The 12350-nt window shown below is 22.3% G+C and overlaps 1 protein-coding gene across 3 annotated transcripts in view; it reads right to left on the bottom strand.

Annotated features, from left to right (window-relative positions):
• LOC114126736 (protein unc-80 homolog) overlaps window positions 1-12350 on the bottom strand; it is a 38444-nt gene that overhangs the window by 24611 nt on the left and 1483 nt on the right. For all 3 annotated transcript variants that reach the window (XM_027990743.2, XM_027990741.2, XM_027990742.2), the window contains exons 2-5: window positions 9904-9952; window positions 7510-7536; window positions 2881-2901; window positions 2049-2194 (exon numbers count right to left, since the gene is read on the bottom strand). In XM_027990743.2, the coding sequence (XP_027846544.2) occupies window positions 2049-2194; window positions 2881-2901; window positions 7510-7536; window positions 9904-9952 (243 nt within the window). The remainder of the gene's footprint in view (window positions 1-2048; window positions 2195-2880; window positions 2902-7509; window positions 7537-9903; window positions 9953-12350) is intronic.

The raw sequence follows: 12350 nt of genomic DNA, 5'->3' as shown, positions 1-12350 counted from the left end.
ATATATATATATATTATTTTACATTAAAAATAAAATAAACTAATAAAATGTGGAAAATATTTAATCCAGTCAAATTCAATTATTGAAAAAAAAATGTTTTGATAACAAACGCGGTATAACAACCAATAGGTGCCATCTGAGTATTCAATTGTGTAAAAATGCATAGGTAATAATAAAGTATTATACAACTCATAACAATCAAAATTTAACTGAAAGTTAAAATCTAGATATTAAAATGTCTATAAATTTCTCCATGCATTTGAATACAGTTTATTAAATTTAAGAAAATTACAAAATGAAAATGATTGATTATTATTTATTACAATAAAACGTAAGCTGGTAAAAGTTATATTTCAAACCTTTGCCATATATTTGGGTTGAATTTTGAAGAACTGCAGACTATAGGAAGATGGTATAATTACAGTGATATAATTTATTAAAAAATGTAAAATATTTTTATTCTACATTTCCTTTTTTTTGACCAAGTACAGAAATTAAAAATAGTGTATATGAAAAACGAAGATTGTAAGATTAGCAAAATTGAATATTTTATGAAAAAGATACAATTTAATTATGTATCTATTTATTATCATTTTTTTAAAAATGATAACTAAACAATTCAAAAAATTGTATGAATGAAAGAACATATTCAAAATAAGAATTTATCAAAAATAAACTGAAAAGCAAAATCAGTACATATAGGTAAAATATAAGTGACCCTGTAACAATATATGTAACCTAAGTAAATACTTATTAAACAAGGTTATACGTATTTATAGATAACTTAACATCAACTTCGATGATCAATTATATGGTATTAAAACCGTATCAAACTGTAACTACACAGTGGGCACATAAAAAAGGGCGGAAAATGAATAATAATAATTAATATACATGATATATGTGCATATAGTGACTATAGTATATCTATGTAGTCAACCCTGCACATACATAGTCACCATATAATTTATATAACACGATAAACCTCATATCACCAAATCCATCGCTCAAAATGCGAAACTTAATGAATTAAACCCGACTTAACGATGTATTGCAATAGAGCAGTCTCAAATTCCAATCATATTTTTAATCATTTTTATTTATTGAAAACAACTAAAATCTCTCTTAGGTAATACTAGTGGAATTTAAATTTAGTTTAACTACGCCCTTCAAATAATATAAGACCAATGCAAGCTTTTCAGTCTATTTGAGAAAATAACCTTAGTCGTGTATTCAGTGTAGGTAGTGTAAGACTAAAGAATAATAACGAATTATACAAGGATTTACTACGTCTAACAACAACCTCACTAAACCAGCCATCTGACAATACAAATGATTAAACACACAACTTCACACTAATGAATATTCATTAATCTTTCCTATGCAATCTTATACAATCCTAAACAATTATCCAAGAGAATACAAAATAAGAAATCTTATTTAAAAAATATCAAAAAATTAAACTTAAATCATTGCTTTATTTTGAATGTTCTGAATATTGAACGCGTTCCTTGCTCTCATTCGCTAAAGTTTTTAATTTAAGTTAAATTACCTGGTATCCTATTAATTCAATATAAAGCAATAATCATTTAAATAAAAATTATAAACGATGCTTTCTACAAAACATTAAAAAAATAGTTGACTTAAGTAACATAGATAATGGCGTGTAATGTCTATACTACGTAAGAACTTTTATTTTGTTTAATTAATACAAATTTCATAAAATTACACTCTATAAAATTGTTATAAATAAGGATCTTAAAGAATGAAAATTTTCAGCTTTTAAAATTTTTCAACTAAATGTATACCTACAAAAATAGGTATTTATTTTTATAATATGATTATAAAAACTAAAAATACATATGTACCTATACTTAATTTCTAAACAAATAACATTACCTACATTAAACTACAGCGCATATATTATTAACTTTAGGCATTTACATATCATAACTATTATTAGCTATATAGCGTTTCAAAAAATCATGATTAAAATAAAATACAAATACAAATTGTATACGTTAAATTAACTATTGATAATATTTTACCTGTTTTGAAGAATAGCTGCTGTAGAATGTATTATGTGTGGTAATGAAGCTTGAATAATATTCCATCTGGGTAATAATTTAATTTCATCTTTAAGTTTTTGTGGTAAATCAATTTGAGAGTCTAGTACTAATAGCCGTTCAAAAGTCTAATAATAAAATTAAAACAAATTAGACAACGTAGGCTATAGGTTACACGATTTTCTATAATCTATATATTATTTAAAATTTAATATTCTTAGTTTATCAAACAACTAACAAATGTTTTCAAAATAAATGTATCAAATATATATTTATATTAAGTAATCGATTTTCAATTTATCAAATTTAAGGTTATTATAAAAAAAAATGTGATTACTATATTTTCAGATTTTAAGTACATTATTTATAAAATCCGAAAACGTATGATTATAATAAAAAGTATTTAAAATTGTACCAAAATAATGTTTAAAACAATAAAAATGTTTGTTAAATATAGTATACTTTATACTTTAAATTACTATACTATTTCTATCATTGATGTTAAAACATTAAATTGCATACATTACAATTTAATTTAATTTTTAAGTAAGCTTTTTCAAAATAATTGAAATTTAAGTTAACTAAACTTTATTTAAATTACAATATTTAATCTAATTATATTAAAACTAAAAATGTTAAGTCACTATTAGAACCTATAACATATAATATGATGACAAATTAACCAGAAATTATTTTCTAGTAAAAAAAAATTGAAATTTTGGGCAAATTTATTAGTTACCGACAATTTTAAATTGTTAGTATCTTAATAGATAGTAATAAACTGAATAAAATTATAATTTAAAAATATTCTTACCTTGCATGCTTCTTTCATCTCCTGAAATACATATTGAACAAAAGTAAAATAATTAGTCATATTTATAAGTATATTATTGAAAATATTTTACTATAAATAGGTAAGGTACAGTACACCATTATGAATAAATATAATACACCATTTTGTCACATTTTAATACGTATCGACGTACGTGTTTACAAAGATAATATGAAGTTGCATTTGAAATTTTTTCTTTCTTTTTTTTTTATGTGTAATATTTATGGTTAGTTAAATACATTCGAAATTTAGTGGAAAAATATGAATTTATTTATAACGCAATAAAATTTCAAAAACAAATCAAATATTTTAATATTAATGTATTATCAATAAATAGAACTATTCTAAAAAAAATCTTTAAATATAATATGTTTATATCACCAAAATATATTGATTATTAATTTAAGAAAAAGAAAACTTGATCTCTAATCTCTATGTATTTAACCATAAATACTAAGATTAAATTTAAAGTTTAAGATTATTCATATTGAGTATTTAATTCAAAAGTGTTATTTTATACTATAAAAAGCGAAAGCACAATATTTCAATAAATATAATCTGTATTACGTATTATGATTTATATTAATTGTGGAACAATTCTAAGCTTAAATTTAACAGGTAACTTAAATTGTTCAAGGTTAATTAGTTAATATTTTCTTGACCTGTTGAACAATTTTTTATTACACCCTCGTATTATACTTAGTAAATATTTATTTTGTACAAGACTTTTGATTAAATTTTTTTTTTATTAAATCTTTATAATGTGCTTTGAATCCATTCTCATGTTTAATTATTCTACATGTATACCTACACAATTTACACTTGTCTTTTCTTTCAAGTACTCATTTTTGGCAATCATTTTGTTTATTTTAAACAAATTATATTCGAGATTAAACTATGTACTACAATGCTATACAATATAAGACATATATGATATATATGATATATTATATATGTATGTCTTAGACAAATACTGAAATTTATAGACTGTGCTATTGGTACACGTCCAACAAGACAGTGTATAAAGATATACAAACCCTAAAAGTAAATAAAATATAAAGCAACTAAACATTACAAAAAAACTCTATTTAATACTATGTTCAAACTTAAAACCCCTATTATTTTGTATGTCATCAATCACCGTTTTATATAATCCAACGAGAAAGCAGGACTTAAAATGATCAAAAGACGTTATTATATCTAAAAAACGATTTTCCCACTCAACCACGTCAAGATATAAAATGAAGAAGTGCTATAGTTGAATGATTTTCCCACTCATACTTATTAAGCTATATCACTATTTATATTGTTACTAACAAATATGTACTGTTTATCATTAACCTTAACGAAAATTCTTTAAAAATGTATCAAAAGCAGAGTAATAAACTTTCTAGAAAAACAAACTTCCTTTTCAAATAAGCAATTTGGTTTTAGAGCAGGTTTTTATACTAGTGATGCACTTTTTTACGTTGATAACTTCATTTGAAAAAAAAATATTGATGAAAATTGTAAAGTAATGGTATATTTCAAGATGTATAAAAAGCTTTCGATTTTGTAAATCATAAATTATTAATAAAAAAGCTAAATCGCTCAGGTATACCAGGAGTATCAAATATTTTATTTCAATCCTTTTTAAGTGGTGGAACTCGAAAATGTTAAAATAAATAATTATTCATCTGAAAATCTTGATTTATGTTGTGGGGTGCCCCAAGACACAGTATTAGATCCTCTATTATTTATTATTTTTATTAATGATCTCTTAAAAATTAATAAAAATCCAAACATTGAGATTCTGAGTTTTTCTGATGTACAGCTATCTTATTATCAGAAAAAACTATAGACAACTTGTATTATGAAGCTGATACAATTTTAAATAAAATTTATGTTTGCTTTTGTCAAAACAAATTTAAATTAAATTTAAGTAAATCAAAATAAATTTGTTTTGCTCCAAAAATTACAAACTGCTTAAATAAATATAATTTAAAAGTACATTTATTAAAACGCAGTAATAAGTTAATTATTAATTCATGTAATTCGAATTGCATACAACTTGATAATGTAAAATAACTAAAATATTTTGGTTTAATTATTGACAATAGCCTAAAATGGAATAGTCATGTAAATTATATAAATAATATCCTACATAATATTTTTTATGTATTTAAAGAAGTAAAATTTAACGACTATTATAAAAGAATTATTTATTTATCACTTGTACAATTAATTTTTTCTTATGGTATATCAATTGGGGGGTCGTAATATTCACATATCTAAAATTAATATTTCTATAAATTGTATCTACAATATGCAAACTAGCACCATTATAATTTTATAAGAGAATAAACGTAAAACATCTTAATCTTATTTATAATTTATCAACCCTAATAGAACTTAATAAGCATAAACACTTGGTCTTTTTCTCTAACTATGAATATAGTAAATAATAAATAATAAAAAAAAAATGTTACTTTTAATGTATAATAAAATCATTTATCAAATTATACATTTATACTAGAACACGATTGAGTTAAATAAATACAGTCGTTTCGATAATTAAAATTTTTTTTTGTCCCTAGGGAATTCCCATACACTCAAAATGCAACTTTTGTAACTAGAAAAATACACAAGTCGAATTAATTTTTACCTCCCTTGAAATTCGAGTTATCAAGACTCGACTATTATTAAAAATCATTTAGGTTATTCCATAATAAATAGTAAAAATGATGTTTTATAATTCATTAAATTTTTTTTTATTTAAAATAAATACCTGTATTATACTTAATTTTGTTTTATATTTTTAATATATTTATAGCTTTTAATATTTTAATCTTATTATTTTTATGCATTTTGAAATATTTTTAGGTTTTAAAATAAAATTGTACTAGAATAAATCATAAGAGCTTCAAATTTAATGTATGTAATACAATAAAATAAAATGACTCGCGCACTTATAAAATATAAGATGAATTTACTAAAAATTCCAAAAAATATGAAAAATAAAAAACATGTATTTAGAATTTTGTGTTTAGGACTAAATTGTATCTTATTTATACTGAGTTCATAATAAAATTCGTAGATATACATCATTAAATTCAAAAACTGGTAAATGAAGTTTAAATGAATTTAGATCAATAATTTTTATTTTTATTTATATATATTATCTTAAAGCTTAGAAAATAGTGAATTAAATATGAAATATAATAACACATTTCTTTATTCAAATAAATTATTATAACACTATATATTTACGATTATTAGTTTTAAGCAAAAAAGGCAAGTAAAATAAACTATTTTATAGTACCTACCTATATTAATAATTATTTAATAAAAAATTATGAGTGTTTATATATTTAACTTGTTTAAATCATAGCCCACAGGACTATCAATTGATATTCAAATAAATAAATAAAGCCCGATGTTGGAATGGTTAGAATATTTAATATAAAGGGAACAACACACATGTTTAACGAAAATAAGATCGGTACTATTAATGGATTGCCAGACTAGCCGACCAGACCAGCTGGCGTAACGCTGACGTAAACGTTTTAAAAGATTGTGGTGATAATAACCACAATAGGTAAGAATGTGGGAGATAATCTCTACAAAATACCACCTAGATTCGACCTTTAAAAATAAACCCCACTTCTATAGTTCTTCGATTCTACTAGAAAAAGTGTTTACAGGAAAAGATAATAGGGATAATAATAATAAAAATAAAATACATCACAATTCCTAAAGCTCAAACATTTTTCGCATCACCCACAACCAGATCTAATAATACTGATAAATGTAAGTCAATAAAATAATAATACTAAATTAAAAATGTATCACTATTTATTATTGAAAATAAATACACTAAAATAAACATTAACCATCGTAAATTGTAGCCTAATTTTACACATAGGTTTACGTCTTTACGAGAACAGTTTATAATTTTTAATTTAATTAAAGTAAAAACAAAAAATAGAATAAAGTTTCAATAAATATTAAAAAAAAAGAAAATGAATCATTTTTGATTAGTTTTGAAGAGTGAACAGATTTTATGAAAATTAACATAAAACTACACTTATAACCTATTAGAAAATTATTTAACCATAATCGAATTTATTTATATTTTATGTGTGATCAATGAGTTTACTAAGTAAATAATATTTTTAAAGTTATTGTCTATTGAATATCACTAAATATGATAAATCAATCAATTTGTGTAATTTATAAAATAATAGATGAATAACTATTATAACTAATAATTATTAATTTACATTAATTGACAAATAAAGTGAATATGAATGAAAGTGAATGAAGTGAATGTATTAATTAATATGCGATAATATTTTTTTAGAGAAATACCAATTTACAATATTAGATTGTTATTGTAATGTATAATATTATATCATTTTAAATTTAATCTAAATAATTGACAAATGGTGAGATATAGCAGTTTATAGTTTTTTTTTTTTTATATATATATATATATATATATAGGAAATAATAGGTAGATATTTATTATTTAAGCTTTAACTAATATTTGATAAAATTTATTATTTTTTGAAAAAGGAAATGTATACAATTACTAAATTATGATAATATAGATTGATAATAAAAACTTACGTGGTGTCCAGCAGTATGTTGACAAAACTTTATAAGACAGCAAAAAAACATAAATATTTTTATTAGGTAATTAAATTAAGTAGGTATATTAACAATAGTAACAGTGTAACACGATAGGCGTATTGTTAAAAACAAAGATATGGAAAATTGGTACAGCTTATTCTACAGCTTTACAATGAGGAATCACCCTAGGAATTAAATAGTGCCGCAATTAGCACCAGGGCAGACAGGGCAAGGCCCTGCCAAAGGGCCCAGTCATTTTTGACAGGGGCCCATAGTGAGCCAATTATTAATACAGTATATTATCTATCTTATTTTAAAAATTTCACACACATAATTAATAAATATCACATAAGATAATTTTAAAATAAAAGTATTTTTACCAATTATTGACACAATAATATGTCAAATTAAATATCGTTTAAAGGCTTACTTAATGTTTGTAATATCTTTAATTTTTTAAAAACTCAATTACTGGGACCAGATGAAATTACTGTTAAAAAATCATTTGATTTCATACAAATGTATCAATCAGATATAAGTTCAGATTTAACGAGTCAACTTCTATCTATTAAAGACACAATAAAGAATAAATAAATATGTAAATAGTATATTCAAGCACTGGCCTCGTTTATTCTTGAAAATGACTTTGCTACAAGTTAATCTGATAAATTAGGAGTATGTATAATTTATGGGGATGACCCGTTTGAGCGCATTTATGAAGATACCTTTGGGTACAATAAGTATTGTAACTAGTAATCGAAAGTCTTATATTGTAAGTAATATTAATAATATAAGTATAGTATATTATAAGACTTATATAAGTCTATATTAAATTAAATAGAAAAATTAGGACCACGTTTTGCGGGAAAAAAATTAATTAATTAATAGGAAAGATCCTAATATTAAATAATATTGATAAATAAAAAAAGATTAAATTAGGTTTTTAAAAAAAAAATTTTTGGAAAACAATTGAGCCAACCTCCTCCTCGCGGTGTCTTCTGGGTAACACTAATAGGCTCAGATCTAGTAAAATATGTTAATATATGCAAAGAAATAAATGCGCTTTAACATAGTATTATGGAGGGAAATATTACGCCCGAACGTGTTATGGATTTACACCCTAAACTCTAAAGTGTTCTGTTTTGGGTAAATGCGCCCAAACGTATTTCTCCACTAATTTATTTGACATTGCCGGTAACGGTTGCAACTTCAGAAACGAGAAAAGCCTTTTTCAAAACTCAAAATAATAAAAAACTATTTAAGGAACTCAATTTATTGGAAAAGACTAAAAAAGCAACTATCCAATATTTCAGTTTTAAATATCGAACAGTATCGTACAAAAGAAATAGATATAGAAAAAATTGGGACAAATTTTTTAATTATGAAAGCAAGAAGAATGAAATTTGATTGATTATTAATTAATTAATATATTGTTATTATAATAATTTTGTTAACATTGTTAATTATATGAGATTTTCAAATTTATTCTAATTATCCAATTATAGATGTATATAAATAAAGGTATTATTAATTCCATGACACAGAATACATTAGTTAAATTAAAAAAAAAATAATAATCATTTATCATACCTTTTAGTTTTATCAACAAAATAAAAAAATGTCTATACCTATAGTAGCATTTTAAATTATATACTTTATATAGTTATAGGGCCCACAATTTAATTTCGCCCTGGGGCCCTAAATAATCAAGTTGCGGCACTGAATTTTAAATTGTATGTATTACATTATACTACAAAATGTAGATATACCCAATAACCCAAAAACAAAGCAAACGTTTTTAAATTAAACAATACGGTTAATTTGAATATTTCTAAAATTTGCATAAAATATAATACAATGTATGCCTAAATATATTGCATTTACGTTTATATATAGTCTTATATACTGTCTTCAAGAGACCTTTTAGACAAAGCAATCATTAATCAAAGGTTATAATAATAACATTTAATTTACTATACCTATACTTTGTAAGTTTATAGCAATAATAATATTTAAACAATATTTAGGTTACCATCACTTTCATTTACAATATATACAACATACGTATTATGTATAATATGGGTAATGAAATAAAATATATTGATAAAATTATATAGCTATTACATATATTATATTATATGTACAGTAATAATGAATATCCGGAAGTTAAATTCGAAAATTATATTAACTTTATACATTAATGATAGTTATTTTTTAAATTAATAACTTTTCTAAATAAAAATAAAAACTATTACTATGCTTAAATTGTTGAAAAAAAAATAATAACTTTTCAATGTACTTCCAAAATTTGCTGTACCAAAATTCCAAATCATTTTATTTCAGATATATTAAAATTAAATAAATAATATAAGTATACTAAATAATTCTTACCAAACACGAATTTTCATGTAGTTTACCAACTTTAGGTCGAATAAACGCACTAAAAAAAAAACAATATTAACATGTACAGTATTAATAATTAATAGCGATATTGCATTTCGACAATTTTTAATAGATATAAAAAATACTATATAATCTTAATCAATAGAACAAATTTAATGTTTTTATAAATGATTAATCTCGGGTATAAATAATCTTATAACTATGGAGTATGGGATAATAGATATAAATCTATTAAAGTACTTATTTAATATGATGTATTTATTTATACTTTGTATTGTTAATAATTTAAGATTCTGAAAAGAGTAATGTATTGATTTCACAATTATCAGTGTGTTTTTTTTTTATATTATCGACTTTTAAAGAAGTTAAAAATCTTCAATTTTCAACTTTAGAAGTAGTTTCTGGTAACAAAATAAATCTAGTTAGAAGGTCAAAACTCAAAAGTAAAACAATGTTTATTGGTAATTTTTTCACACATTCAAAAACCTTAAAAATATAACATAAATCATAAGGTGTATATAAGTCATATATATTATATAGTTTTATTAATAAAAAAAAAAGTTAAGCATAAATTCACAAAAAAAAAACATTTGAATTAAGTATTATAACGAAGTTTTTCAAATTCACGGAAATTAGCAAAATATTTTGCAATTAAAATTCATAAAATTTTTAATATTTATAATTAAGATTTAAAAATGTATTATATACTTTTAAGTTTTTAATTTTTACTAAAAAAAAATGTTTATTAAAAAAGTTAAATTAATTTTTATGAGCATTTAAAGTTCAAATTTTACTATAACATATTCAACTGTAAAATAACTATTTTTCCTCAAACGATTTTTGTTATTTTGTTGTATTTCAAAAACGAAAACCGTAGAATGTAGATAATTGATTGAATTCTTTACTAAATATTTATGCTACCATCATTTCCTCAATTGAAATATAATACTTCAATTATTAGAACTCTTTTTGAGCTATTAATAAGCATAAACATATTTTCAGTTTTGCTTTATATAATATGTCGATACAAAATTTTAGATGGATCAAAAGTCTTGAAAATTTCTTTAATAATAATTATTGATTAATAATAATAATAAGTGATAACAATATTTAAAATTTTATATTTTGTTGTAATTCAAAAATGAACAACCGCAGATACTTATTTTCACCAAACGTTTACGTTAGAATTTTCTATATATAGTGTATACTATAATTTTCTAAATTTTTTAAATCTTTTTGGTCAAGTTTTAGATATTTTCAATTTTTTAGTTTTTTTATTTATAAGTTACCAAAAAATGTATTAACCGGTTAAAAATTCTTGAAAATATAATATAAGATCTCACATAAGTTGATTTTATAACTGCGTATCTGTATAGAAATATTAAAAATACATACGCACATTATTTTTGTATTACGACAATTTAAAAAAACACGAGTATTTTATGTAACACTGACCCACTTGACACCTACTGCGCAGCAGAGCGGTACTCACTTACCCACCCATCTTATGTTTACATCGCGATTAATCATGGTTGACATTAAATAATATTACAGAGTATATATTTTATAAAAATATGATAAATTTGTGCAAAGTTATTTTTGGTGTTTTAGTACTTGGAATTTATTTGGATACTTTTTTAAAGTATTTCAATGACATTTAAAATACAATTTCATGATGCTAATAAAAAATAAAATTGTATAAAATAGGTACCTTTTTATTATACCTTTTTTGGATTTTTATTGTTGTTAAAGTTAATTTTAAATTAAACCGTGTACTTAAAAAACCGTAAAAATGTCAACCTAAAAGATAATTAAATGTTTTCAATCACATATAAGACTACAACGCGCGCTCAATTTTTAAGTTGTTTTATTTTGATAAAAGAAATCTTTAGAAAAATTAAAAAACTTGTTTGAAGTAATTTACAACAAATTAATTACTTACTTAATAATATTGAAATTATATAAAATTATAAAACACTATTTTGAAAAAGAGATATCTAAAAATACTACAGATAGGAAACTTAATTTTCACAAATAAAAAAGAACTTTAACTGAACATTGAGCAGTCGTTTTTATTTTTTCAACATCACTTAAAAAAAGTTATTCAAAATTGAAAACATATAAGTAACTGAATTTGCAATATTTTTATATTCATGGTACCTACCAATCAAAAAAAGTAAACAATTTTACACGGTTAAAGTTGTTTTTAATGGTGGAAATTCGGCTAAAACCCGATAATGTATTTATGATGATATACCCGAGAGAAACGGCTTTAACAAACAATCTATGGACGTGCATATATTATTCTATATTTCTATAATCATATTTTTTTGCGCAGAAATTATTAAATAACATTTAGTATTATTCAAAGGAAATTGATCGTGTGTGTTTACTTATATACTATACCGTATACATATTATATAAATATATTATAT

Source organism: Aphis gossypii, chromosome X (genome assembly GCF_020184175.1).
Source record: "Aphis gossypii isolate Hap1 chromosome X, ASM2018417v2, whole genome shotgun sequence".
In the NCBI taxonomy this organism is placed as follows: domain Eukaryota; kingdom Metazoa; phylum Arthropoda; class Insecta; order Hemiptera; family Aphididae; genus Aphis; species Aphis gossypii.
Note: the sequence above shows the minus strand (reverse complement) of the source record. Positions and strands in the feature narration are given on the sequence as shown.